Genomic DNA, 27,967 nt, shown 5'->3' with positions numbered 1-27,967 from the left:
TAGATTTTATTTTCGTTTATATTTAATGCTTCATACATGTGCCGAAAGATTCGATATGACGATAAATCTTGTAAACTTTTTGGTTTTCGGGGTGAACTAAACAATGCCTAAAGTATCCTGTTTCCTGTCACGGCCTCACGGGGTGTGCATCGCCACGTGAATGACTGGATGGTCGAGAAGCGGACATGCTTACTTCTCCCTCCACTTTGAAATACATGTTGCTTTAGTTTTGTTATAAATAGCATCACAAGATCTATATAGAAAATATATAAGCCTGCATCTATAGTATCCAATTAATTTCATGGAATACATCATAAAATGTATCAATTGTGCTTTTTATTTATTATTGTGGATGCATTTCTTATAAGAAACTTGGCCACATGCTAAACTGTTGACTTAGGATATAACTAGAACGTCACTGATTAAAAAAACACTCGGTTGTGGAGCGAGAAAAACTAAAAAGAGGATGCTAGGCTAGACAAAAGAAGCTGAAATGATCTTTCACTTCTTTGTCATGATTTTCTCGTATCCTAGCTTTGCACCCCTAAGACACTACTTAGGGTCCGTTTGGACTCTTAGGTCTACAATTTAGTTGACTAAAGCTGAGGACTAAAACTTTAAAACTTTAGACCACTTTAGCTTGCTTGTGTGGTCTAAATTTTTGTGAGATAATCTAAACTTTAGACCTCTTGCTTCAAACCTCAAGAGTAAAAATAGCCTAAAAATTATTGGTTAAACTTTAGACCACAGTAAGTGTAATATTTTTCTCTTACAACAAATCAAGGAACAACGTTTCAACCAAGTGAACAAGTTGTGCTTTGGATTAGAAGAAATAACTATAATTGGCCTATGCTAAGTGGTCGACATTTTGAACAAAATTTAGGAATGGAAGCTCTTTTTTCATATATAGATATATAGGATATTTCCTTTTTACTCCACATATATATATATATATATATATATATATATATATATATATATATATATATATATATATATATATATATATATATATATATATATATATATATGAAAAAAGAGCTTCCATTATATATATAAGTGCTATATATATAAATAAGATAAGATATTCCTTTTTCTTAAACTATGAATCTATTATTTTGGAAAAATAAACCTCTTCACTTAACATTAAACTTGAAAGTTATTACCCTAGAAAAAACCAGATTTTTTGAATCTTTGATATCCTTCAAATCTACGGTACGCTTCGAATCCTTATGTTCCTACGATGGAGGAAGTTTAATTTATCTCCCTCAATAAAAAACATATTTGTATACCCCAACTTTAAAACCGTCTGATTTATCTCACTAATTGGTTTTAGAGTGTAAGTCAAACTATATTAATAGTCTAGTGGTCAATTAGTGAGGCCAAAATTAGGGTGGATTCAGACTTTTTTAGCAGACTTTTGTCTGGGCTGGTGGATTCAGATGTCAAATACAGTATGAAATATGGAAATTCCTCCATCTCTTCTTGCTGGCTACGGCCTATGGGCTACCGCTCGCAGACCCCACACCGCGCGCTCGCCAGTCTCGGCCCACGAGCGCCTAGCCGCAGCTGGCCGAAGCCCACACGGGCGCAGGCGCGCAGCCTCCTCCCTTCCTTCTCCTGTTCTCCCCGCCGCCTTGCCGCGCAACCGCGGCCCTCCGTTGGCTGGTCCCTCCCGCCGGTCGCTACCGCAACTAGGGGAGACCCACCGGCCGCCGCTGATCATCACCCTCACACCCTGTTGGTCTACCGCCGCCCGTCGGCTGGTCCCTCCCGCCGGTCGCTGCCGCAGCCCGCAGCTAGGAGAGACCCACTGGCAGTCGCTATCATCACCCTATCGGGGTCTACGGCCGTTCCTTACGTTGCTGTGCTTCCGCTTGCCGTACGATAGTCGTGACCCCGGTGTGCTGCCTCCTTGCCGAGCCCCTTGCTAGGTATGCATTCACATTGCTTTTCCCCCCTCATTAAATGGTTAAATTCAGATTTATATGATGCTCAAGAATCAAAATTGTGAGGTTTCTATGGTATGGCTCGCTGCTGGCTACCAAGTTCCTTGCTAGGTGGCAGGTGCATACATTGTTTGGTTGCAATTTGTGTTTGGTCTGATTCAGTTCGATTGCAAGTTAAAATTAGCCGCAATTTTTATTTGTCTAAATTAGGAAACAGTACACCCTATCTCTCTATATCTGCCACTGGAACGCAAATGATAATATGATATTTTGTTTGCACATTGATCTGTGAACAACTGAATATTGAAGGTCACTACATAGTTGCTGAATGCTGAATTGTTGATACTGATATTAGAACGCATTACTGGTTACAAGTGTTTTCTGCACTGTGCTGACGTTTGCATATAATAACATAGGCGTCTGGTCTGGTCTCCTGCGTGCAGAATAGAACTGAAGAGTCTTCTTGGTCTTGCAATTGGAGATGTCAGAAACACTTGAGAAAGACAAGAAACTTGGTCAGGAGGAAGAGGAAGTGGAAGAGGAAGAGTATGTATTGCTGGAGTTGGGCGATTGTCTTTACTCAGACTTATCACCAGGTGCTCCGTTTGTACTCTCTGTAAGTTGGTTCTTATCTGGATCTACATCTCTGCAATTAACTTGTTATGTTTGTCATACGATCATTGAATATCATGACTCGCAGCTATGTCCGGATTTTTTTTTCATCGCATTTATGTTAGGTTATTAAGTTGTGAGAATCATGTTTTTCAGGGATTGGATACACTAACGCCTACCTTGATAGTAGGCAATGGTCTGAAGATGGTAAGTCATGTTCTGGTAATGTTTCTGTACTCTGTACTGTGTCTTTTGGGTTGTGCCCTGTGGGTTGTAACAGTGCTTTTCACTAGCTGCAAAAGACTGTTTCTTTTTTTTTTTCATTTTCATGAACACAAAATCTGATTTTCTAAGCTCCAAATTTTAGATCAAGTCTTTTTTTTTACATACCACCAGTCTACTTTCATTGCCACTCTTCAAGATCAAATGAATAGTGTTTGAGTTCAATTGTTGGTGACTATCGAGTACATATCCGTCAAAGATTCTTAACTGTCCTTGCGCCTTTGAAAACTTTAATTGGACAAGATGGAAACCCATAAGTGCTTATAGTTCATTTAGTACCGAACATGCATTAAGTGCTGATTAGCTATTTTGTTGCACTGCATTTGTATCTGTTCACTTATGCTGACAATTTTATTCTTTGTAAAATGTGAAAAAAACTTGAAACTTCCCAATTAGTACCTTTGATTTTACAGGCTCTAACCTGCTTACAAAGTTTGCTCGTGCTAGTGTTAATGCCTTGTTTAATGACAGATTGGAGAATATGAAGAAACTGTTGGCACATGTTATCTATTCTCTGAAAGTGGTAAGCAACATTGAAAAGTCCCCTCCCTCCCCACATCTTATGTTCTGCAGATATTTCTTCACGGCCTGTTAAATTTCCTGAAGTGAATTTGTTGCTGTGCGATTATGGTGATGCTGTTTCCCGAAAATTTCAGATGTTCATTTCATTTCATATGAGATGTAGAACACCCATTCTATTATTGAATCCATTCACAAGCATAGGATCGAAGCAGTGAATATAATTTTCTTGTGATTGTACTGACTTTGTCAGTCATGCTATAATCAATGTCAACTCATTCTTTTTTGGGGAACCTCGCTTCTGCAGAGGCTGGAAACCTCCATTGTTTGACCTGATGCAGTTTTTCTTTTATATATGAGTAGATCCATTCACTGTTTCTCCTCTTCTCTTGTCAGAAGCTCAACCAAAACCTGCTAGTAATGAGACGCGGCCTTCTGAAGAAAATACAGATAAACCAACCAGCTGCAGTAAGGAAGCTCTGTCAAAGGAGGTGAATCATCTTGCAAGCGTTCAAAAGATCCTCAAATTCCGGCCAGTCAACGCAGAGCGTCCTCAGCATTTAGCGTATCAGCACAAGGACAAGGAAATCTGAATAAAAAACCTTTAATTTATCTGCCATTTTGTTCTTCGATGGCTTCAGTGTACAGTGAGGCAAGTCAGTCAGTTGACCCCTCCAAACTTTTGCTTAGTTCTTGTACTGGATAAGTGGATAGCGGCCCCTTGCTTGATAGAATCACACTGTTATATTGGTTTGTTGGTCTTGTTGTTTCTCTCTAACCCTTTCTTGTGTGGTACGAGTATTTTTATATATGCATTATGGCAAACTAAGGCACCGAGATTCGTGTAAAGACTGCTGAAACAAGTTAGGCTTATTAGGGCCATGTAGGCTGTAGGACCTTATAAACTCTGCAATGCCATCCTGTACTTTGGTTGAAAGTGAGGGCCATCCTGAGCTCCAAAGCTTTGGCGGCACTAGCTATTAGTCTAAACCGTCCTCGGGAAGCGGAACCAAACAGATCTAAACTTGTGAGAGACTATCTGTTCGCAAGTCGCTGTACCCGTGCCACTTGCAACATAGAATTATTAGGAAGAAAAAGATGACGGCCTGCCGTGAACGTGGAGGCGACTCTAAAATAAGCTCCAGAGGTCCTTGAGTAACCATTTCTTGTGCGATGAGCCGATGAACCGGAGCGAGCGAACGCTAAAGCCGCATTTGGAGTCCCTGACCTCGCGTCAGATCTGCATATGCAGGTCACAACGCAGTTGTAGTTGCCAGTGGCAGCTGTGTTAGCAAGCAAGAAGGCTAGCTAGCTAGCTAGGTACAAGCACGGCGCCGGCGGAGAGGGAGATCATGGAGTCGGTGAAGATGAGGGCGGCAATGGCGACGAAGCGGGAGTACAGGAGGATGGAGGTGGGCGAGGAGGGGGAGGAGCTGGACGAGGCGGAGTGGGCGCACCGTGCCGAGGCGCAGATGCAGCGGCGCAGGCGGGGCCAGCGCTACGCCTTCAGCTGCGCGCTCTTCGCGTCCCTCAACGCCATCCTCCTCGGCTACGGTCAGTCCATGCTCCCTCTACATGCTCCACCTGCATGGACTGCAAATTGCCATCGTTTTCTTTCCGTTTCTCCCATGGCCATGGGGGATTGAGGGAGGGAGAGACGAAATTCGATTTTTTTTTTTTGCGCGCTGGGATTGAACGAATAGATCATGGTATAGGATGTTCCTCTTGCTTTCTTAGCTGCAAACCAACCATTCAAATGAAACCATCCATTTCTGATTCTGGTGTGACGATCGGTGAACTCTAGGAGTCAGTTTGGACACCCGTCTTCGTCGCAGGAGCTTAGCGTGGGCGCATAGCGAGGTCCAAACTCAAGCTCCAAAGTCCAAACAGGCTAGCTGCCGGCTGTTTGACCCGTTCCATGCCAAGAAACTGTTCGTCGTCTTTGCTTTTCCTGCCTCAACCTCCAGCTGCTAATAACCTTGCGCTAGTGCGAAACCATCCTCAACAAAGACTAAACAAAAAAGGAAGAAGAGCGAAGGTATACCAGCTTCACCACGTACTGCCTGCCGGTACTTGTTCGGCAAATTCAGGCGAGATTTCTGACGAGAACGACTCGGGAATCACCTGGAATGGGGAGTTGAGGTGGGGTCTTGGGGACATCCACTGTCATGACGTGGACCAGGGAGCTTTGTGATATTTTTTCCTTTCGTACTCGAGGATTGATTAGTCCAAACCGCCATGCCTTTGCTTAGACTTCGAATGAAAGCGACATCCTCAGGAGACAACTGAAAAGATATTAGTAGCAGTTACTACGTTCTATACTTCTATCTGTGAATCTGTCTATCTTGCGTTGCCACCCGGTAGATCCTTAAGCCGATAAACCATCTCATTTTCCACAATCAGTCATCATCATTTAGCCCTTAACAAGTAGCGCCAATGCCACAGTGACACACCTTCCGTGAAGGACGGGAGAGGTGGTAAACACGGCATCTCGTCCAAGTCGTCCTTCCAACATTTTTCTATGTCAAAACCGAGTATGACTCGGACAAAATCATCGAATACCAAGGTTAACCTCGAAAGGTCTCCAAATTCCAGTTTGGTCCCTACTACTCTGCTGCACGCCTGCATTCTTGAAAAGGATTTGTAGTCCTGAGGATTTCTTCGAGAAGAAATGGAAACAATGACCTTTCAAAAAATATATATAAAAGAAAAGAAATGGAAACAAATCGCACCTACCCCTAAAGAAACTGGCAAAACGGGAGAGAGCGAAACGGAGCAAGAACACCAACACCACATCGACATCCTCTCCCACCTTCCTCGCGCACGCTTCATTGGATTTTGGGGGCTCGGGGGCGCGGGCCACTGATGATCTCCGGAGCGAGCACAAATCCGCGGCGAGGAAACTCCACCGGGTAGCTGCCGGGAGCGCGCGGAGCAAGACGATGGCGGACGCCGGCGACGCGGCCAATGGCGGCAGGAACAAGTACGCGGTTCTTGATCGGAGCGAGGAGCGGGAGCCGAACGCGGGGACGGAGGGGCGGAGGAGGCCGGCGGCACCCGAGAGCGAGAGGAGGAGAAGGGAGCGGTTCGTGTATGCCTGCGCGGTCTTCGCCTCGCTCAACGCCATCCTCCTCGGCTACGGTGAGTTGGCGGCGCGCCAACAGGGATCCAAGCTTACGGATGAAATTGGCATCTTTTTTTTTGTTGGCAATTTATGTTCATCCGGTCCATCATGGAACCGTAACGTGATTCCGACAGCGATAGCAATTTGCAGCCTGGTCTGATGGAAACGCTTTTCATGCCTTCCACGAGACAACAGCTAGATTCGTTCTTACGCTACTAGCAACTATAGGGGGGCTTTTGGTGATTGCAAGCAACAACCTTTCACATGAGCCAAGTTCGAGATCCTCTTAGTTTGTCCTTTTCTCTATGTTTCACAAGTACTAGAGGATCTTGGCTTCTCTTTGTTCTGGTTGTGCAAACCAGCATCTGAAACCAGGCTGACTGAGTTTTCCAAGTCTGCTGACAATCACTATGCTCAGAAATCAATTATTCTTGCTGCTTAACGTTTTGCAGTTTCGGTGATCTGAGATTTGTGTTTTCATCTGCAGATGTTGGCGTAATGAGTGGCGCGATCATCTACATGCAGAAAGATCTCCACATAACCGAGTTTCAGCAAGAAATTCTAGTAGGCTGTCTGAGCGTGGTCTCACTCTTGGGAAGCCTATCAGGGGGACGAACATCTGATGCAATTGGCAGAAAATGGACAATGGGCCTCGGTGCAATTGTGTTCCAGATAGGCGCAGCCATCATGACGTTTGCTCCATCATTCACTGTGCTTATGATCGGGAGGCTCCTTGCTGGAGTTGGCATTGGCTTTGGTGCCATGGTATCTGGAGTGTACATTGCTGAGATCTCCCCTGCAGGTGCCCGTGGGACTCTCACATCACTTCCTGAGATTTGCATCAATTTTGGGATCCTCCTTGGCTATGTATCCAATTATGCCTTCTCAGGCCTTTCTGAGCACATCAATTGGAGGATTATGCTTGGTGTTGGCATCCTCCCGTCAGTCTTCATTGGCTTTGCGCTTTTCGTGATCCCAGAGTCCCCTAGGTGGTTGATGATGGAGAAGAGAGTTTCAGAAGCAAGGGCAGTGCTGCTGCAGATTAGCGAGTCTGAAGCTGAAGCTGAAGAACGGCTGGCTGAGATCGAGGAAGCCGCAGGTCTTATGAAATCAATGAAATCTGAGGACAAAGAAGTGTGGAGAGAACTTTTGAACCCTTCTCCCGCTGTTCGTAGGATGCTGTATGCTGGCTGCGGTATTCAGTTGTTCCAACAGATCACAGGAATTGACGCTACTGTCTATTACAGCCCAACAATTTTCAAAGATGCTGGGATCAAGTCTGATCAGGAGCTTCTTGCTGCAACTGTTGCGGTGGGTTTCACTAAGACAGTGTTTATCTTGGTTGCAATTTTCCTAATTGATAGAGTTGGACGGAAGCCACTTCTTTATGTGAGCACCATCGGCATGACTATCTGCTTATTTCTCTTGGGGGTTGCACTTACACTTCAAAAGCATGCTGTGGGGCTTATGTCTCCACGTATCGGTATCGACCTAGCAATTTTTGCAGTTTGTGGCAATGTGGCATTCTTTTCAATTGGCATGGGACCAATATGTTGGGTCTTGTCTTCAGAGGTATTTCCTTTAAGATTACGAGCTCAAGGGTCAGCACTTGGTCAAGTAGGTGGTAGAGTGAGCAGTGGTTTGGTTTCCATGTCATTCCTTTCTATGGCCCGTGCTATATCAGTGGCAGGAATGTTCTTTGTCTTTGCTGCAATATCCACTATCTCTGTGCTGTTTGTGTACTTTTGTGTGCCAGAAACAAAAGGGAAAACACTGGAGCAGATCGAAATGATGTTTGAAAGTGGGGACGAATGGGGAGGAGGTGAAATTGAGCTTGAGGATACACAGCATTTAATACCGAGTAACAAGAAGTCTGTGCCTCTTGGTTGATATTTGTAGTAACCATAAACTTCTTATTAGCTCCATGTTTCAATGACGAGCCAACCTGACCAGCTGAATTCTGAACTTTGATTTAAAAAATGATCTGGTCACACCGAGCCACGACCGAAATGAAAACAGAGAAGCTTGATAGGCATAAGTGCAACATAGAAGATTAATTGTGATGTTAGTCTAAAATGTCAATGATTTTTCTGGGAGGCGGTCAGTCATGTATGATCTTACATCTGTTGTATCTCCCACGGAAAGAATGTACTCGCAAAAAAAGTTCTTCTACAAAGTACATTTTTATAACACAAAAATGAGTGTTAGTTGTTATTTGCAGAATATTGTTTGCATGGTATCTGATGCTCCAACCCATTCAAAACCATGACATGTTAGGATATCCTTCAGAATTACATATGTTCTTCATTGGCTTTTCAGGCTCTGTTCTACTAGTTTCTGATATTTACATATATTTTTTTCGCTAAGACAGATATTATAAGATTCTTTTTTCCCCTCTCGAGGACGAAAAACAACAATGTTTGATGAATGTAAAGAAAATATGTACTCTTGAGTCTTGTCAGATCTTCTGGTTGTCATACCATTTTCTGATAACTTTGCACTACCTATCGAAGTGGCTACTTGATGATCATATACGTATTCCCACAGTTCCCGTTGGGATAGTTCAATCAGAACACCTACAATTATTATAGCTGGCACTCCGCTGAAGTAGCCTGTCAATCAGTAAGATAGTTTCTGATACTTAAAGGTTCAAAAATTCTGTACTATATGTCTTTCCAATTCCTTCAAGTAAGATGTACGGAGTACATGCATGCTTCATCTCACAAAATACCAATATCTCACTTCATCAGCTGCAAATGTGCAGAATCCCCTGCTATCCTATCCTTGCTTTACAAACATGGAAGAATTGCAGAACAGGCAACTGTCTGAAATTAACGTCCCAATAACACTCCCCTCCTCCATTTCCAGCCTACTGCTCTCCCTGTTCCAAAGATGGATGCCAAAGCTCTCGCCTTTGATGTTCTCCACCTTGGCCTTCACCCACCTCTTGTCTTTCCTGTCCTTTGGTGCAACAAACAGCCCACCGATCTTGCTCCAGTGCACGGGGTAGAAGGCCCGCGGCGGCAGCACCGTGAAGGCGGGCCCCGGGCTCCGGTGGCGTAGCCTCGCCGCCACCCGGGACACAAGGTACGGCCCGTTGTGGCCCCACTTGCTCCCGTCGAACGCGGCGGCGAACTCGGCGATGAACTCGTGCAGCAGCGGGTGTGCCCTGTCGAACACCATCACGGCGTTGTTCAGTCGCATCCAGTCGCCCGTGGCCTCGTCCACGGCCTGCGCTCCAATGGCGTTGCGGAGGTCGGAGAGCGGCCTGAGGACGACGACGTCGGCGTCGAGGTAGATGCCGCCGTACCTGTAGAGCAGCGCGAGGCGGAGGAGGTTGGAGAGGTTCTGCCCGAGTGGGACGCTCCCGAGGCTGACGCCGCCGCGCTGGACAGCGCCGAGCCACGCCTCGGCGGGCGTACCGTTCAGGAGGTAGGCAAAGTCCGGCGAGGCGACGGCTAAGCGGAAGCCGCGCTCGAGGAACGGCCTCAGCTTGTCCCTGCCGCCCGCGGAGTCCATGGTATCGGAGGCGACGAGGAGGCAGCCGCCGCGGTGCCACCTGAAGAGGCTCTCCAGGACGAGGAGCTCGCGGCGACCGAACTGCGCGAGCGGCGAGAGCCACGTCATGAAGAAGCGGTCGGTGCACGGCGCCGCGAAGAGCTCGTCCGCGCGCGCCGCGAACCGCCGCGTCTGCGGTGTCTTCCTGAGCAGGAGCTTGAGGAGACTCCTGTTTCTCTTCGCGGACGCCTTCTTCCTGCTGCTGCTCTTAACAGCAGGAGCAGCCGGCGGCCATGACGCCGCCGGCAGCGGCGGCGGTGGCGCCACCGCGAAGGCATGGAATGCTTCTTGCAAGGTCTTGTCCACTGAGACAGCAATGCTGGTACTACTATTGGAGCTCGTCGCATTGCGCCTTGAAGGTATCGTCGGCATCGAGGCATGGAAGGCTTGCAAGTTCTCGTCCATGGAGACACCGAGGCTGGTACCACCAGTACGACGACTGGCGCTCGTCGCATTGCGCGTCGAAGACAGCCTCGGGAGGAGAGGGCAGATGAGGAGGCTAAAAGTGGTGTGCGAGAGGAGGAAGACGAGGGAGAGCACCAGCAGGAGGGCGGGGAGCGAGAGGGAGAGGAGGAGCAAGGGCAACGGCTTCCGGGCCGCCGGCATCGTCGTCGGAGATGCAGGAGTGACCATTTTGTTCTTGGCTTGCTGCACCCTGGGTGCTACTGCCATGTGCACACAGTACACGTACGTGGCCTGCTTTGTGTACGTGAGGAGCCATTTCGATCGATCTGGTCTTCGCATTGTAGCAGGGGAAGGCAAGAGGCGCCATCCGCATGAACAGATGCTCTTGCTGACAGGTTAAAATTAAGTAGAGTTGCTGCTTGCCACTTGCTAGCTGCCTAGCTTTAGGGTTTGTGTTTAATTCAGAGTCCACGGGCACTGCCCACTGTATGCTGTGTGCGTGTGTGTGTGTTGGGGGGGTGGGGGGGGGGGGGTAGTATGCTATGTGTTGTCATTATCATGGATCAACATCCTATGGTCCATACTAGAGTTTGCATAGTTTGCACAGAAGATGAGTTTGCACTAGATCCGTTCTCGGATATGATAGTTTACTTATCATTAGGAACTGACTCTCCTGTGGGACTGACCTGCTAAAAATTTGTAGATCAGCTGGTTAGATTTCTTGTGGCGGAACTTGCTCACCTGGGTTTAAGTCTTCGACTTGGCACAGGTGTTCGTATTTTTTGGATTTATTCTAGAATTTTTTGGCACTATGCTTTCAGTGGTAGGCGACGTTCCCGTCGATAGTGAGACGTATGTGGTGACTTCGTGAATCTTGTGATCTGCCGGCTCAGTCCTTCAGATGTGCTCATAGGAGTAGGTTTGCGTACGTGTGTTTATAGGGGTGAGTATGCGTGCGTTGTGAGTGTCTGTGTTGTACTGTGTAATTCTAAAAAAAGGTACATCTACTTGCAGGGAAAACCATGAATCTGAACAATGGAAATCCACCCTTTTCTTTGGCTTTATAACAAATCACTAGAGACTATGTTCCCGGCCTATTCTGTTCAAATTATGTGAACAGAAAGATAGTTATGTTCACCAAGTGGTGGTGGGAACTATCCAGATCACTTTTACTAGATGGCTAACTGAAGAAGTCAACAATGAATGGGTGGAAATTCTGGAAGACACAAGCAAAATTATCTTAGGTGACTCTGAAGATTAATTGTGTGGTGTGGAAACTAAGGAAAGCTTCCCCAGGAGGCGGAACCCCCGCCGCTGCCATCTCTCCCTCCTCCCCCCTCCCCCCTCACCGCCGCCGGAGGAGGCCGCTGGGTTGTCCGCGCGGCATCCTAGGATGGTGGTGGCGAGGCCTCTTGGCTCCCTGTCCGGCTGTGCGAGCTCCTCGAGCAGGATGGAGCTCTACGACCATGGCGGCGTTGGTGGCGAGGGGCGGCATGTGGTGGTTCGGCGGCGGCGCGGCGGAGGTGGTGCGTTCGCGCCCTTTGCCTGTCCCGTTGCCCGGCCGCTTCGCGCGAGCCTATTAGTGGTGGGTGGACGGCGCTGCAGACGGATTCCGGCTACCGGGGACTCGATCCGCGCGGGTCTGGCATGGTGGTGGCCGGATCCGGTGGTGATGGCTCGTGGGTGGCCGACGATTGGCCCCCCCACCCCCCGGTGCTACCTGGCCGTTGTTGGGTGGGCGCTGGTCGCTGCTGGCCGGCCACGGCTGTCTGGCAGTTGCCGGTTTCTGGGGTGGGGGTGCTCGGTGGAGGAGGAGCGGCTCTTCGACGGCGGCGTGGTGGCGTGGCCGACTCTGGTTTTGGCAGGTCTGTGGTGCCGCGGCGGCGCTGCCGTCTGTGCAGGACCTGTTGGTGGCGGCTCCTCTATGGCGGGTCCGTCGGCAGGGCGTCGTGGGGTGGCTGCCCTTTTGGGTGTGGGGCCGGCGATGGGGCTCCCTCCCCCCTGCTCGCCTTCCGTCTCCTCTTGATGGTGGCCGTGTCGCGGCGGTGGTTGGGGGTGTGCTGGCGTTGGGGGGCGGTCTTCGTCTACGCAGTCCCTCCCCCATGCCTCCTTCGACCGGCGTGGGGTTGTCGTCATGAAGACGGAGGCCTTGGCGCCCATGGGGGTGCTGGTCCGGGGCTGTGCTCCAGATTCGGTACCTTTAGGGGGTGGCGGGGCCTGCGACGCGTGCTCGGCCGGTGGTGGTAGTCGGCGGCGACTACGACTTCGGCGGGCGGTTGGTGGACGTACTCGGTGGCGGGAGGCTGGTCTTCGGCAGGTGATCTCGCGGGGTGCTGACGCAACTTTGCGGCTGCTTGTGTGGCCGGCGCGTCGACCCCGGTGAGGTTTTCTCTGGATGGTCGGCAGCGACGTCCTGGTGTCTGGTGGGGCCATGCGATCTCGATCGGTGTATGTGCTGGGGTTCTCTTTGGGCGAAAGCCTGGCGACGGTGACACTCGTGGGTGTCATTCCCCTGCTGAGGGCGTCGCGTCCCCACCACTTTCCATGGGTAAGAACCTAGTCCTTCTATGGACGGACGACGGCGGCGCTTGGGCGTCGTAACCTTCTTGAAGGCGTCGTTGTGGATTTCGACTCGGTTGGGTTTTCTTGGGCAGTGCTAGCTCGTCGTTCTTGGCAGCGCGTTCGTGGTTGGTGTCTTTGGTGGAGTAGACAGTTTGTTTTTAGTTGCCTAGCTTTTAGTTGTTTTTGTTAGTCTTTTGGTTCTTGCTACCTCAGTTGTGGAGCTCCTAGTAGTTTAGAGTGGAGGCTCGTGTCGACGACCCAATCCGACCGAGTTTGTAGTGTTTAGAGGTTTGTGTGAGTCCGACCAAGCGTGGAACTGAGTGGAGTTGAGTTGGCGCTCTTGGCGCGAGTTGAGTTGACTTGGTACCTAGGCGTGCGGTTGGAGTAGGGTATCCTCCTTATTTGTATATGTGGTTTTTGCCCGGTTTCTACTTCAAAAAACTGGATGGGGCGCTTGCCTTCTTTCTTTCTTCGTCTAATAGAAATCGTGGTAAAGCTTTTGCCGTCCTTTCGAAAAAAAAGTAGTATATCCTAGCTTGTGTCCTCTCCCATTAATGTAGAATTTAAAAGGATAATATAATACTCCAATTATCCTTTTATCTTGAATCCTATATGTATGTATATAATTATTCTCTTTGTTCGTAAATAAATAAATTTGTAGAATTGTCCTAAGTCAAATTTTTAAACTTTGATCGAATTTCTAGAAAAAATAATTAAGATTTATGACATCAAATTAGTATCATTAAATCAATCATAAAATATATTTTGGTAATATACTTATTTTATATCATAGATGTTGTTATTTTTTCTATAATAAAGTTAATCAAGCTTAATATAGTTTGACTTGTACGGATTCTAGAAATTAATTTATTTAGGGATGAACGAAGTATTTTATTAGCACTATCAAGAAGCTTAATTTAATGAGCGTTTTTTTAGTCCTATCTATGCGTCATGCAGGTTCAGACGTAAGGTCATCGATCCCCGTTATGTTAACGTGGGCACATGTTCACGACCACAAGTTGGATCTTATTAGCGACCATCCATAATAAACAATAAGGAGAAGAGAACAATGAGCGATGGCGCGCGATTCATGAACCTTATTAGCATCGGGTCGCTTACGCATCACTATAATTAACGTACAACATACATATAATACGTTGCTTTGAGCGATACTTACGCCATATATGGTGGTAGCCATGGCCCATGGCATTCCATGCGGCATGCTGCACGAAGAGACCATCTGCTATGCCTCGATTTGATTATGCTCGAGTTCCATGTGGTCTTGGGAAATTCTCCCTGCAGGAAAGTACGTGTAAAACACGTCGTAGTTAAATAATCTGTCATTTATAAAGTTCTATAATGTACTTTGTTTTAGTTGTGTCCTAAATCAATTTTTTAAAGTAATAAAATGCACGCTGAATCCTCAAATTTTTGAGAGACATTTTCTTCTGTCGAACAAAAGAACGAATATTGATCTAGGTCTCTAATCTATTACCATCGCGCATCAAAGGCCCAAACCCACCATCCCAACAACAATAGGTGATGTGGCCGTGCCACACTGGTAGCTGTACTCCGTGGAAAAGTTGGCACGACCATGGTGTATAGCTGAAGTGATCGTTCCACAATACTGTAGCATGGCTTGTTAGCGCTGACGCAATAGATTTTGGACCTTTGGCACGTGGGGACACTAGATTAGGGATTTAGTCATTTTTTTAGTTCGAGGAACTAGATGGGAATGTCCCAAACTTGACACGCTCATCTTTTTTATTCTAACCAAATTTATAGAAAAATATATTTAACATAACCAAATAAAAGCACTATTAAGATATATTTCGTAGTGTATCTAGTGGCACTAATTCCATGTTATAGAATTTGATGTATTTTTCTCTAACTTTGTTATTAAAACTAGAAAGTTTAACTTAAACCGAACAAAATACAATTTGGAATGGGGGAGTACACATCAAGCAAGGAAATTGTTGTTTGGGGAAGAAACGGTGGTCCGCCATACCAGCAACTGTGCGCGACCTTGCAACATATTTGGTGCAAGCACTACGTTGGTAGATTATCTTGTAATATGTTGGTACTTTAATTTAATTCGTGCTTGTTTTGCTGCTGGACGTATCATTGAAGTACACTCATGTAAATTAAGAGAAAATTGTGCAATCCAAATTGATAAAACACCATTCTGAAGCTAAAGTACCCTTCTAGCCAAACACCCTCTACAGCTCTAACTCCACTTAGAGCCAGCTCCACTCAAGTTCTAAACACATAGAGCGACCAAGTGGATGATAGGTTCTAAACACACACAGAGTGAGTTACATTATATTATACCAAAGTGGTTGAAATGGGTTATCTCATACTCAAGAGGATGGCCAATATGTTAATGCAAGAGTGTGGGGCTAGAGGAAAGAAGTAGCTAGTGTTAGATAGGGTGTTTAGGAATTCAAAAATCAATTTGGTCGAGTACGAAACTACACATAAATGCATATATTTTACATATACACAATATTTGCAAAATAAGTTGTGTATTCCTAGGAATATTGTACCCAAGAATCATGTTGCCTCTGCCCATGCTCGTTGAAGCTCCGCCAAGGTACGCTCCTAGTTTTTTTAGCAAAAAATTAGTTACCAAGTCTATTTCGGTAGCGTTGTTTGCTTGACCAAAGGCAATGGAGTCATAAAGTCTCCTATGCCACACAATCACTACGACAGTGTTGGACCCAAATGCACAAGGCCTCTCCTAACCAAAGACAGTGTCATGAGTCACCAAGTCTCATAGTTGTCACTACTATCATACGATTTGAAAACAATGTCAAATATAAACCAAAGGCAAGTCACCACCTCCATCCAATCGTGGTCACCTTGACACCGTGTCCACTATGGAGTTTTATCCACACAAGGTAGGGGGTCTCTACGTACCCACACACTAACACGCCATCGCTCCACACAAAGAACAGAGGGTCACAACCTTGAAAGGTCACCAAGCCTCTACAATTAGGTCATGAAGACCTCAAACGTTCTAGACTTCCTAGAGACAAAGCCAACACAACCGAGATACAATAAAGTACATTGGACCTTCACAATGAAACGTGTGGGGTATCTTCTAGTAACAACATGTGAGGTATCTTTTAGTAATCATGAAACGATTGAACAACCAACGTATACAATTGATTGTCTTTTCAGTTGTTGTATAATGATTTAATTATCCTTAATTTGAGCAATCAACAAATGAAAGTTTATGAGTTGCATAACAATATCAATGGTGAAATAGTTGTCTCATAAATCCTAAAGTTTTGCTCATGAGGTCGTTGACTAGTTGTTGCACGAAACAACCAATTTCTCACATTCGTCTCTCTCTCTCTCTCTCTCTCTCTCTCTCTCTCTCTCTCTCTCCATGTCATAAAAAATCATATATGGCATGAGATAGCCTTTAAGGCTATTGAAATTAATGTAGGAATGTATCTGGCCTAGGGATGTAAATACTGGTGCTAAAACTATAACATCTAATACCAGTGCTAAGATTTACTTCCCGTGGTGAGATTGTTTTTAACAAAATTAAGTGTTTTAAATCACCTTAGACCTACCAAGGGGTGCTAAGGGATGAGAGTAGAAATTGCTAAGAAAGAGTGATGCTATCTTTAGCACATAAATCAAAGTAACGGATGCACAAGCTCTTTGGCCATCTCGAGTGGAGAGAAAAAAAAAGGAATCATCTTCCTACCTGGACCTCGATGAATCGAACCACTAGAGCAATTGAATCATCCAAAGGGAGAAGGGTTTGACTCTAATTTTTTACAGATTCGTGGAGGTTATTGCTGAGAAAAGTATGTGGGAGAGTACAGCGGAGAAAAGCACCCTTTTCTCATTCAATAATACTCGACTTGCCCCTAGGCCTCACGACTTGCCGAGCACCGTCTCTGTCGTCGTTCGTCGTCCTCTGTCTTCCACCACCACTAGTCTCCCTCCCTTCTCCTTTAGCATCTCATCGGAGACTGAGGGAGTAGAGATCTATCGTTTTTAATAAGTTTACAGTAGGTCGAGTGCTTATGGTTAGAGTCTCTCCATGCCAAGTTTCTTGGTACTAGAGATTTATCTCCTCCTCCTCTTCTTCCTCCTCCTCCCCAGCAATGGCGTGGAGGTACGGTGGAATCGTTTTCTAAATGGTGGTGCTAATGAAGATGAGACTGACAACTTCAGCGTCAAACAACTTCATCGACACGATGACATGGAGACTTTTCTTTCTGGACGGTGACATCAAGGTGGAGATGACGTCGCCGCCATGAAATAATTTTCTCCGGTCTCTTCTTCGTTTTGTTGTGGTTAGATCTGACCATAACGAAGGACTGAGGAGAATAAGTTTCAGATCAGTCTTCCTTGTTCTTTGGTGGCGGGAAGAAGAGGGATCATTTGTCGAGTATTTGCTTGTGCAGTCATCTGTATCAAGCGTCATACGGCTTTAGGTTTGAGATCTGGAGCTATTCATAGTGTGTATAATCTTGATGAAAATCAGTTATTAGTACTTGTAATGTGTTGATGTATCCAGTTTTTATCTAATAAAATTTTTCTTTCGTCTCAAAGAAAAAACTTATCTAGGCGAGTTATTACGTTTATTAAACAGGACAACGGCATTTTTTTTGGTACGTAACGCAAGCCTAGATAACCTTGAAAGAGCAATAGATAGGGAGATCGGGAGGGAGTCTTGACCAAAGAGTAACCAAACAATCTTCCCGTCCTATTTTTTTCTCATGAGTTGACTGGTCAGTGATGAAGTGATGATGCTCTTAGCCTCAGGCCGTTTGTCGATCTCCTAGAGCACTCGTTAGAGACGTGTGTCATGTCGTCATTTATCTCGTTAAACTCTCTTACCCTAATATAATAATATGTAAATCTTTTAGTGATACGTAAATCTTTTGCATTTTGCATATCAAGAAACAATGATGCTCTTAGTCTCGTGCATGGCTGGATGGGGGTGAAAAAGCTAAACCAGATAGCATCAGCTAATCCGACGAGAGAAATATTATACAAATAAAAAATAAGAACCACAAAATATTTTATGTGGAGAGTGAGTCTCTCAGCTGATTGGGGTGGGAAGTCTTATTTTGCGTACTCTCCTTCCAAAAAAAAAAACAAATGCAAGTCTCACTTCCCAGAAGGTAAAACGGTTTCAGGTCTGATCAAATCTATACAAAAAATTACTAATATTTATGATATCAATATCATCAGATTAGTTATAAAATATATTAATACTATTTTTTATAAACTTGGTTAAACTTAAAAAAGTTTGACTCATCCTAAACCTAGAATTATAATCTTTTGGGCTATGGATTGAGGGAATACCTATTTTTATTTTAAATAATGAAAATGCTTGTAAGGGAAGGAAATGATAGCCAACGCTTAGCGTTAGCGCACCTGCAAACACCTGTTAAGAGCAATCAGCGTTAAGAGGTAAATAGGGAAACATGTTGTACAAATGACTAGATCAAACAATACCACGATGCAAAGTTGTTAAATCAAATTACATCCCGAATCTGAAACATATGACCAAAATGAAAAATGAAACATACGTGTCATAAGATTTGTTAACACAGTTCTGTCTGTCGCCGCCTGAACATAATTGGCAGTCAACTCGAGCTCAACAACCCAGCACCAATAAACACTGAAGTCTAATTTGATCGATGTACACAAGAAATGGTTACCTACACCAGCAGCCACCCTACTGTAACCCCTCAGCTCCAGCATCACAAATGACAGATTTGAGGTAAGTTAGACGATATCTTAAGGGCTCACAGAGATTAGGTCACAACAAACAATGTGCAAGCTCCAGCAGTTACTTTTCACAGATCACGGATAATGTCGGCTGGAAATGTGCAATTACCTGTACACACAGCTGAAAACACAGTACACAGCGCCACCCAGCCTATAGTTGCAGTTGCAGTTACCGAAGTAGTCGATTTGTCCTGGAGCAACGTGCTGCCATGATTTTCCGAGTCATTTCCCGTGAGATGAAGAATACTAGAAGAGCAGGATCCAGAATTATAATATCAAGGAAAACGACTGTCATTTCTAGAATATCTGCCTGAAGGAATCCTTTGTAGTGCCTCGGAGAAATCTGGATTGAAGCGCTTATTAAAATTTGGCACCATTGACCTGTCCAAAGAGGCAAAGTTCAAATACTATAGATCAAAGCTTGGTAATGCTGGGGGCTGGCCGGCTGGGGCAGGGCACGCAGGTACCATGTCCACTCTAACGAGTGCCAGGAAATTATGGTTTCCACTGATAAACTAAACCTTAGCTAACTTCAGCAATCATGGTCAAAGAGAAAAACAGAGACACTACCCAACCATCACCTTGGAGATGCAGATTGCCTCGGAACAAATTGACCGAGCATGGATTTCAACGTTCCATATGCCTCATAAGCAGCCTATAAAAGGATATTGTTTGAGTGAACAGTTCAGAAATGAAGAATTAATTTTTTTTCAGTCTTAAAAAGCAAGACTTCAGTAGGTAGTTTACTTCCAAACAGGCTAGCAGTGAAGGTTGTTAAATGCACAAATAAACTGTTGATTGCAACAGGAAAACTAGTTGCCAATATTGTAGCAGAGAGTAAAGCACTCCTTTTTGTGGATGCAAGAAAGACCTACTGGATTTATTTGTTCATATCAAAACCCCAAGGAGAACAACGTATAAAATCAATAAAAGAAAATCATTTCTTGTATCTGCTTACAACCTGCAGCTTAGCTTCCTCCCATGTTACTCCAACTCCTTTACCCAGGACTTTTCCTCCTATTTCTACCTGAAAAAACAAATGTAATTTCACAATAGTAAACTGCAGTGAACATGAATGCAAAAGAAGTTCTCTGTTCAAGCCATCATCTAAAATTGATTCTAAAAGGAGAAAAGCTACTTGGCAATGACAGCAACATAGAACAAATTATGTACTATACACAAGGGTAACAGAGGCAAGTTTTAGTTCTTCACTAAGTGCGGTTACAGTATCTAGATTTATATGATGTACCAGACAGATAGATGTAAGATGAATACATTCATCCAGACGAAGTACTGACCTGAGCACGAATTTCTTTACCTACTGAACCATCCGCAGATGGCTGAGCATGGAAATCCAAATTATACCCTTCAACCGCACACTGCAATGTACCACAACATACTTTACATAAATTATTATAATTGTTCTAAAGCAGGTAATTTAGGCAGCAACTTACAAGCTCCTTAAGAGCAGCAACAGAAGCACCAGGTTTTCTTAAAGTATCAATTCTGTCATTCATATATCTAGACTCATCTGAAGTGCTTGCAACTGGTAATGTGTCATATATATTACTTCCTGGATATCTGTGTGACTTTGGATGCCTATTAAAGTCATTCTCCTTTAGAACTGTCACCTTATCTGGGTCCCATGATAGAAACTTGTCTGCAAATAAAGTTCACATCAAAATATGTACAAGATTTACAAGATCATTGATGTGTTCTACATTTTTCCACACTTTATGAAGGCATTCTGCACGAATTGCAAGTTGAACAAACACACAGGCCTAAACATTCAGCAACCACGCTGACACGCACTGAAACGTGATTGAACAACCAGAATGACAAACTTTGTCACAATTTTGAGATTACAATATAAACTATTTAGTCCACTACTGAAAATAAAATAAATGGTAAGTATCCAAAATCAACCCCATGTAGCTTACATATTTGCTAAGCCAACTAGAAACGAACAAAATGGGGAGTCTGACATTAATTCACCTGCCAGATTTCTTAAGGATGTATCAGCAGCTTGCCACTGTGCTTCTTTCCTTGTTTTCCCAACTCCTTCACCTACCTTTTCTCCAAAAATTAAAACCTGAAAGGTAAAAATAAAATAGGAACGAGAATTATGAGACAGTGATTTGCAATCAGTTGCAAAGTCAAAAATAGTTTGTCCAAAAATAACACAGGCTTTTAGCTATATATGCCCAATGCAATGATCATTCTCAGTGGAATGTCTGCTTTCAAGAACAAAAACTTGTAATGTACCTCCATTAACATGATCCAACATAAAATTTAATGTACCTCAGTGGAGAATTGCAACTCTGTCGTATCACATAAAGTTGATCGGTACTCCACCTAGGTGAACAAATACAACAGGATAAGATATCAGATAAAGAATAAAAGAGCTATCTGCATTTTCATCATTCAAACTACCTTAAATCCACACTTCAATGCAATTTCCTCTAATACACCTGGAATTCCTCCATATCGTGCAAAATGTCGTCCTGATTCCATATGGCTGCTTCTTTGCCCTGAAGGAGCATACCAAGTTGCCATGTCCTCACCTTCACATCGCAGACAATTTAAATACTCTAAACTAAGTACACACCCACAACAGTCCAAGAAAAGGAGTTTGTTACAGGAGTACATGACTTAGCTAGCAACAACAGGGATTTCAGCTAAAACATGATTGACAACAAGACCAAATCAACACAACAGTATTGTTAAAGTGAATTGCCAAGCCTTCCCCATCAACTTAAGCTTTTGGAAACTGGTTGGTGCATGCAATTCAATATGGTAATAGGACTACGCACCCAACTTTGCTAGGCTCAACCAGGTGGAACTACGTGACTTCTGGGATGGTCTGGGCATACATCCACACCTCAACCGAGCTAGGCTCAATCTAATCTTCCAGCCAAATACAACCCCTTGTCATCTGGTTTTGAAATGAAAACCAGACGCCAGTAAGTAAACAAACCAATAAATTGCAACCTACTAAAGTAATGGTGGCTCTGAAAGGTTGCATAAAGCTTGCATCCAGAAAGATGGAAACACACCACAAGAGAAGCAACAGAACCATCAAGGGTAAACAAAACATACCAGAAAAGGATCGATAAGCTGTAGGCGCATGGTTATGAAATCTATGATGACCTTCACTGTGAGGTGGCTGAGTAAATAAAACATCAAGCAAATCATACATAGAAACCTCACTAATAAATACCAATTACTTTAAAGAAGACTAATTAAAATTCTGATCAAAATAAATGATCACTAACCTGAGAAGGATATCTCTGATTCTGATAATCGTATCTATCATAAGACATAGGATTATCCCCAATAGGAATGTATGATGTATGCTGCAATTGCTTCTTATCATAATGTACAGAATCAGATTCTAAATGAAATTCTGTTGAAACCTTGTTCAGGTTTCTAGGGTTCATCTCATCCTCTAAGCAAAACCAATTTTCATGAGATTGCACAGGTGGTACTGAGACTTGTGCAGGAGATCCAGCAGGAAACGGCGCTGCAGGATCTCTTGTGTCTTGACCATGTTGTAATATGAGAAGCCTTCTCCGAGTGTCAGGATCCAATTCAGACTCAGGAACTTCACCCTCTTCTCTAGCCGGAGAACCTTGGGAAGAGTCCACATGGCCAGATTGAGCAACAGGCCATCTGAGTGAAGGTGGCTGAGGATCCTGATCATTATTCAAAAGCATACCCAGTGGTGGTGCTACTGGAGTAGATGAGGATATAGGTGTACCAAAGTGTTGGTTAGCGGCTACTGACATCACATCAACATTAGTTGTTATTGGATTCGCAGATTGAAAGCTGGAAGAAGCTTCCTGAAAATTTTTCAGATGCAAAAAAGAGTCAGATGTGACTTAAAGTGATAAAAAAACAGCATCAGTAGTTAGTTTGTGGATTATATTCACACTTTTGTTAAGCCTTCTCACAGCAAGTTGGAATGAAACCATATATGCAGCAGTTGCTAAGAAATATGAAGTTTTTATCATTTCCGTTTTGTTGTAAGCAGATAAAGATGATAAAAATGGAATACTGCCATACAGAATGGCAAATCATTTTGAGGTATTGGTTGGATATTATATAGGTCAAGTCTGCAAAAATATTCGTAATATATTTTATATCAGAGATTGCAATGTATCTTTCTAAAGAACTTGTGTACCAAGCTATGCATTTACGCCATAAAATTGTTTCTTTGAAAAGAGTTTGTATTTTGATTCTGCATTTCAGGCATAACACGACTTAAATTATGAAATATCTCATGAAGGATTAAACAGTTATATCTTGAGATTCGAAAATGTACAATTCAACCCTAAAAACATGTCCAATGGGCATAAATAGCATAAGATATACTCTACACAATACTTCATTTCACAGAGCATTTGATTTGATTCACACAACAGCACCACATTTCCTGAATCTACATCTACATTATTTTGAAATTTATATATTCAACCAAGAATTCATAACAAGGCACTAAAAGTGCAAACCTTCATTCTCTTCTCAACCTCTGCATCTGCCATACCATCAAAAGCTAGTGGATTTTTGTTTACATTTGAAACAGCAGCATTCTCGTCCTAACAAAGAGAAATTTAATGTTGCTTGGTAGAAATTAGGTGTGAAACCCTAGCTCCAAAATAAAACTGGGTTTAATCTCAAGTATTTGCCTTTATAAAGTTTACCTCTGAAACAAAATAATTGCAAACATCAGGAGCAGAAGCAATGTCATCCAGTTCGTCCTCATAACAAACCTCTGTAATCCTTGGAATGATGCCCTCATCAAATTCTCTGTCAATAAAATAAACCACAAAACTTTGGCTAAGGACAAATGGTCCAAGCTTGTTAAATGGTGTAGGTTACAGGAACACTAGTATACATGGCAGCAGTGTGTATTCAGTTTAGCCAGGACAATGCCATGACAACTGATTACTTAGAAGGTCATACAGGAAAATATACTCTTACTTGAAGAAACCAGCCCTAACATTGCAAGCAACATTCCGTGCGACGCATAGAACTGGAATAGGAAAGTTTGCCTGAAAGTTAAAGACAAGGTGATACTACCCTCAGTAGCTCATAAAGTAAAACAGCCTTATGTTTGTATAGTAAAGTACAGAAAAAAAAAACCTTTACCTCTGCCTGGGGAGCGTAATATGGAGCAAATGCAGGAACAACGTGAACTCTACGTTGGTCCCACTCATCCCAAACTTTCAAACGGTCGTCAATGACAAGGGCCATTCCGGGGTGACAAGACCCATCATGGAATACATTTAGCAAAGACTTTCTTGAGCCTAGATGGATAGATTTAGCATTGACTCAAAAGGATGGAAAGATCAAAAGCAGTTATGTCCATGCACATGGAAGTTCACAGAAGAGAATGACCCTATCAACAAACTTAGCAATGTACGAACACAAAATGACATGATGCTCCTTTTATACCGTACTGTTTGAAAGAAGGATTCGAAACATACCAGATTTGACACATACAAGTCTGTCAAGAAGTTGAACAGAGTTTATCAATTTTGAATCTGGATCAAGCAACCTCCACATTTCCAAAGCATAGTCCCTCTCAGCCATTGTGCACACATAAATCTCAAAACGTTTGCGACCTCTTGCAATTAAGTAGCTCCGAAGGTCGTCCCATGCAGGTCTTAACCGCACCAGAACACTAGTATCTCTTATCTAAAAAACAAAAAGGAAAGGAAAATAAACTGGGCAGTCTACCAGCATGTAAATGTAGTTGAATCAAAGCCTGATCGGGCAGCGAAATAAAGTTTAGGTCAGCCAAGAAAAAAAAGGAAGAGCTAATTTTTGTTGCCCCATATGCCAATACAGATTGATCCAAGCACAGAAAGCAAATGTCCAAACCATGAATTAGTAACATCATTTCAGTCAAGTAAAATCAGGTAAATTACCTTAATATTAATATGGTCTCCAAATTGGCATTTTCGTATGAAAAATTTCTGCTATGTAAATCAGGCGAAACATGATGTCTAAAATATTAATTGTTAATTTTGATGGCAGTATGGCACATTTCAGTTAAAAAAGCATCATGCAAAAACAAACTGAACAAGGTAACTACACTTGCCAAAAAGTGGTGTTTAATAATATATGTGAAAGTTCCGATCATCGCATGGTTTTAGAACAAGTCAGAGTTACTAGTTACTTACTGATGGATTTATACGTGTCAAGATAATATTTTTCTCTTGCAACCTTATAATCGGGCGTGTCATAGGTTGTTGATGATTATCATCTAAGGGTGGAATGACCTCTGATTGTACTTTGTACAATTCTCCTCCATCAGTAACCTGGTCACTTTCTATATACTGTTTTAGGATAGACTTGTCTTCTTGGTACCTCTTGATCTCTGCCAACATACCACTAATGCGCTGCGGATCAGCCTCATTATTCAATTTTCTCTGAATAGCATCTATCCTGTCTTCAAAAGATCGTGTGGTATTGGCAACAATTAATGTTTCATCAAGGTCAAACACAATACCAAGGCATCGAAGATTCAGCATGCTCAGGCAAGAATTATATAAGCCCAATGGCACTTTATAGCCCCAAAAACATGCACCGTTTGGCATGTTTCTCTTAGAAGTCATCGCCACTAAGTGTATCTCTTCTGCTCCAAGTGGAAAAACAGCCGTCTGCGAAAACAGTGAATTAAAGGGAACAAGATGAGAGAAGGAATGAATGCTTTCATATTAGGGAAAGAGTGCAAATAGAAGACTTATTGCACACAATATGCATGGAAATTTACAAGACGATGGCCCAGTTTTTCAATGTATCATGTGCCTGGTTAGTACAGAAAATAGTACTATGTAGAAAGGAACACTCAAAGAGTATGTTTTGTTCTTAATTTTTGTAGTGTTGATCAGCTGAACGCTATTATCTATGACCAAAATAATTAAACGATTTGCACAGCAGTATCAATATTGATAAAAGTGACTATATATAGGAACACGTGTGCTCTTTAAATAATTTGGATCCGGTGAAATGAAGCTGCACATTAACTTTCCAGCAGATGATTTCCATGGACAATTGAAGCAAGCTTCAGTCATTCCTCAAATACATCTGTCGGTATGTGGAGTTCAGCTGTTAGAATCTGCTTCAATAAAATTCTGATGGCAACTAAAACTAATCCAAAGTCCCAAGTCAAGAACTGCTGAATAGCAGCAAATTATTCATAATCTCAGGCATGCCTTAGCAACCAATGTCCCATTCAAGAGCTCAATTCATATGTTTGATGTTCGCTCCATTTTTGAAATATGAAACACTGTTCCTGAAATCTCATCCCCATAGAGCAATGTCAGGCCAGGTTCCGCATTTGCATTTGTTCTATCACTTGAGATCAAGTAAAAACCAAGTCCATAGTCTACAAAACATCATACAGAAACTGAATTCTCATATAAACTCCAGTCATTATCATTAATATGTCACATCTTTGCCAAAAGAAAAAACCTAGTCCACATATCAACAGAATTGTCCGTGCTGCATTACAATAATCATTAGCAGTAAATTTTGCTAGTTTTTCTTGGGCATATTAAGACTCCTGTCAGGCTAAACTAGTCGATGTAAATGTACAAAAGTTCAAAGGCTTAATTCGTTCATTTGACTGTCCCATGAGTTCTGATTGAGCTTTTGGTTGGTTTTCTTTGTCAAGAATGATTCGAATATATACCTTGTTATCCTTGAGACAAGTGGTGTGCATGGTGACGAGCGGCGGCGGGGGCTCGTGAGCTGTGGCAGTGGACTTCGACTCCATCACGAGGCATCGGGCACCGGCCGCGACGACGTGCAGCACGGCGAGCGGCGGGCACCGCTCGCTGGCCGGGGACAGCCGGTCCACCCGGATCTCGCGCGCCCATGCCAGGTCCGTCTGGCCCTTGGGCCACACCTCCACCTCCCCAACAGGGGTGTTCCCGTAATAAACCAGCGACTTGATCATGTCCAACGCACCGCACAAAAACAAATCCGTGCGGTTCCAGAGATCCAAATCCCTCGGGTCAGCAAATCTGTTACGCACGTCCACGCACACGAAGATCTGTTCTTATCAAGTCTCCAGAACCAGCAAGAATTCAGGCATTCAGCAATGGACAGATGAGCGCGTGCTGCTGCGTTATTGTACTTCGTATCACATTCGAGTTCTTCGCAAATTACGAGCCGATTTGGTGCGCCGGGTAGGTTTGAGGGTGGGTTTGCGCAGGTCACGCGAAGCCACGGCAATGGCCGCGGTGGGGAGCTCAGGGAGGAGAAGGGAAGGGGCTGGAGGAAGGGGTCGTCTGATCAGATTCAGAGTACCATTCATCCACGGGTGGCTCGGTGTTAGGTTGGTGAGGGACATCAACATGTTTTATTACCACTGATCTGCCGATGGTCCGGTGCTAGGTTAGTGAGAGATAAGATAATAAGGATACGTTTGTATTTTCTTTATTATTTACGTTCGGCTTGGTTGTAATGGCATCTGTAATGTCAATTTACAAATAACTAGCTAGATAAAACATAAAAACAATAAAAAATAAACACTATAGTGAAGAGTTATATGAGCTGTTATAGAGGTGTTTTGGAAGATTTAGCTAGACTAGTTATTTAGAAGTCACTAGCTATTTTATCTCTCTCCTTGATAGCCAATAAAATTCTTTCTAGACTAGTTATTTAAAAACTATTAGGAACACCCTAAGTTGACAAGAGAGTATCTTGGTTTTGGATTGGTGTGAGAGATACCGGTTATCCAGCGCTAGGTTGATGAGGGAGAAGAATGTTAGTTTTTTCAAGTTTGGCTCGACGCTAGTTTGGCGAGGGAATATTAATTATGATTATTTTTTGAAATAAAGTTTATTCATCTATCATAAATTAATTTCCTCCCCTTTATCTACTCGTTCGTCTGTTATCTACTCTCTATCATGACTCCTCACGCAACCCATCCATCCATCCATCCACATATTATATAATCCTCATCTCACTCCTCACTCAACCCATGCCGCATGACTCACATGCCACATTATGCCTGCCTCCCACCATTTTTCAAGCTCCCTCTAACCTTGTTCCTTGCTCCCTCCCACTTTCGCCTCTAAGCTTCCTCCAACACGAGGCTACGCGTTGAACGTTGCGCCGCCAGAGCACCCAGGGGTGTAGAATGATCCCCAGACCCCTAGTACTCTAACTCCCC

The 27,967-nt window shown here is 43.7% G+C and overlaps 4 protein-coding genes across 11 annotated transcripts; 2 read left to right on the top strand and 2 right to left on the bottom strand.

Moving 5' to 3' along the window:
* LOC8056039 (general transcription factor 3C polypeptide 6) lies at nt 1,516-4,140 on the top strand. Of its 6 annotated transcripts, none has more exons than XM_002448176.2 (5): nt 1,516-1,934; nt 2,393-2,565; nt 2,718-2,768; nt 3,315-3,366; nt 3,759-4,140. In XM_002448176.2, the coding sequence occupies exons 2-5, from the start codon at nt 2,431-2,433 to the stop codon at nt 3,953-3,955; spliced, it is 435 nt and encodes a 144-aa protein (XP_002448221.1). In that variant the 5' UTR covers nt 1,516-1,934; nt 2,393-2,430; the 3' UTR covers nt 3,956-4,140. The 6 variants fall into 6 exon arrangements, with proteins under 6 accessions (XP_002448221.1, XP_021319003.1, XP_021319002.1 ...); XM_021463328.1 differs by having other exon boundaries at nt 1,527-1,934; nt 2,366-2,565; XM_021463327.1 differs by having other exon boundaries at nt 1,546-1,934; nt 2,718-2,783; nt 3,762-4,140.
* LOC8082873 (probable polyol transporter 4) lies at nt 4,439-8,709 on the top strand. 2 transcript variants are annotated; one of them, XM_021463322.1, is made up of 2 exons: nt 4,439-4,916; nt 6,974-8,709. In XM_021463322.1, the coding sequence occupies exons 1-2, from the start codon at nt 4,715-4,717 to the stop codon at nt 8,374-8,376; spliced, it is 1,605 nt and encodes a 534-aa protein (XP_021318997.1). In that variant the 5' UTR covers nt 4,439-4,714; the 3' UTR covers nt 8,377-8,709. The 2 variants fall into 2 exon arrangements, with proteins under 2 accessions (XP_021318997.1, XP_002448219.1); XM_002448174.2 differs by lacking the exon at nt 4,439-4,916 and adding an exon at nt 6,083-6,503.
* LOC8082872 (uncharacterized protein At4g19900) lies at nt 8,975-10,937 on the bottom strand. The gene has a single exon (XM_021463324.1). The coding sequence runs from the start codon at nt 10,786-10,788 to the stop codon at nt 9,265-9,267; it is 1,524 nt and encodes a 507-aa protein (XP_021318999.1). The 5' UTR covers nt 10,789-10,937; the 3' UTR covers nt 8,975-9,264.
* LOC8082870 (RNA polymerase II C-terminal domain phosphatase-like 1) lies at nt 18,487-27,139 on the bottom strand. Of its 2 annotated transcripts, none has more exons than XM_021462378.1 (17): nt 26,480-27,139; nt 24,966-25,445; nt 24,267-24,477; nt 23,929-24,086; nt 23,761-23,831; nt 23,481-23,586; nt 23,289-23,375; nt 22,053-22,619; nt 21,877-21,943; nt 21,211-21,341; nt 21,079-21,132; nt 20,773-20,869; nt 20,232-20,437; nt 20,076-20,156; nt 19,739-19,804; nt 19,359-19,432; nt 18,487-19,158 (listed from the first exon to the last, which is right to left on the bottom strand). In XM_021462378.1, the coding sequence occupies exons 1-17, from the start codon at nt 26,744-26,746 to the stop codon at nt 19,053-19,055; spliced, it is 2,829 nt and encodes a 942-aa protein (XP_021318053.1). In that variant the 5' UTR covers nt 26,747-27,139; the 3' UTR covers nt 18,487-19,052. The 2 variants fall into 2 exon arrangements, with proteins under 2 accessions (XP_021318053.1, XP_002446830.2); XM_002446785.2 differs by having other exon boundaries at nt 21,211-21,308.

The sequence above is a fragment of the Sorghum bicolor genome, chromosome 6, assembly GCF_000003195.3.
Source record: "Sorghum bicolor cultivar BTx623 chromosome 6, Sorghum_bicolor_NCBIv3, whole genome shotgun sequence".
NCBI classification, from domain to species: domain Eukaryota; kingdom Viridiplantae; phylum Streptophyta; class Magnoliopsida; order Poales; family Poaceae; genus Sorghum; species Sorghum bicolor.
The sequence above is the reverse complement of the archived record's forward strand: the minus strand, read 5'-3'. Positions and strand labels throughout refer to the sequence as shown.

What these genes read in the sequence shown, in the direction of transcription:
- LOC8056039 (XM_021463326.1), top strand. Translation starts at nt 2,431, where the DNA reads ATGTCAGAAACACTTGAGAAAGACAAGAAACTTGGTCAGGAGGAAGAG. An exon ending in GTGCTCCGTTTGTACTCTCT is followed by an intron (nt 2,566 to 2,717) that starts GTAAGTTGGTTC and finishes CATGTTTTTCAG; the next exon opens with GGATTGGATACACTAACGCC. An exon ending in AGATGGTAAGTCATGTTCTG is followed by an intron (nt 2,784 to 3,314) that starts GTAATGTTTCTG and finishes GTTTAATGACAG; the next exon opens with ATTGGAGAATATGAAGAAAC.
- LOC8082873 (XM_021463322.1), top strand. Translation starts at nt 4,715, where the DNA reads ATGGAGTCGGTGAAGATGAGGGCGGCAATGGCGACGAAGCGGGAGTAC. An exon ending in CGCCATCCTCCTCGGCTACG is followed by an intron (nt 4,917 to 6,973) that starts GTCAGTCCATGC and finishes TTTCATCTGCAG; the next exon opens with ATGTTGGCGTAATGAGTGGC.
- LOC8082872 (XM_021463324.1), bottom strand. Translation starts at nt 10,788, where the DNA reads ATGCGAAGACCAGATCGATCGAAATGGCTCCTCACGTACACAAAGCAG.
- LOC8082870 (XM_021462378.1), bottom strand. Translation starts at nt 26,746, where the DNA reads ATGATCAAGTCGCTGGTTTATTACGGGAACACCCCTGTTGGGGAGGTG. An exon ending in AGCTTATCGATCCTTTTCTG is followed by an intron (nt 21,342 to 21,876) that starts GTATGTTTTGTT and finishes TGCGATGTGAAG; the next exon opens with GTGAGGACATGGCAACTTGG. An exon ending in AGGCAATCTGCATCTCCAAG is followed by an intron (nt 19,159 to 19,358) that starts GTGATGGTTGGG and finishes CTCTTTGGACAG; the next exon opens with GTCAATGGTGCCAAATTTTA.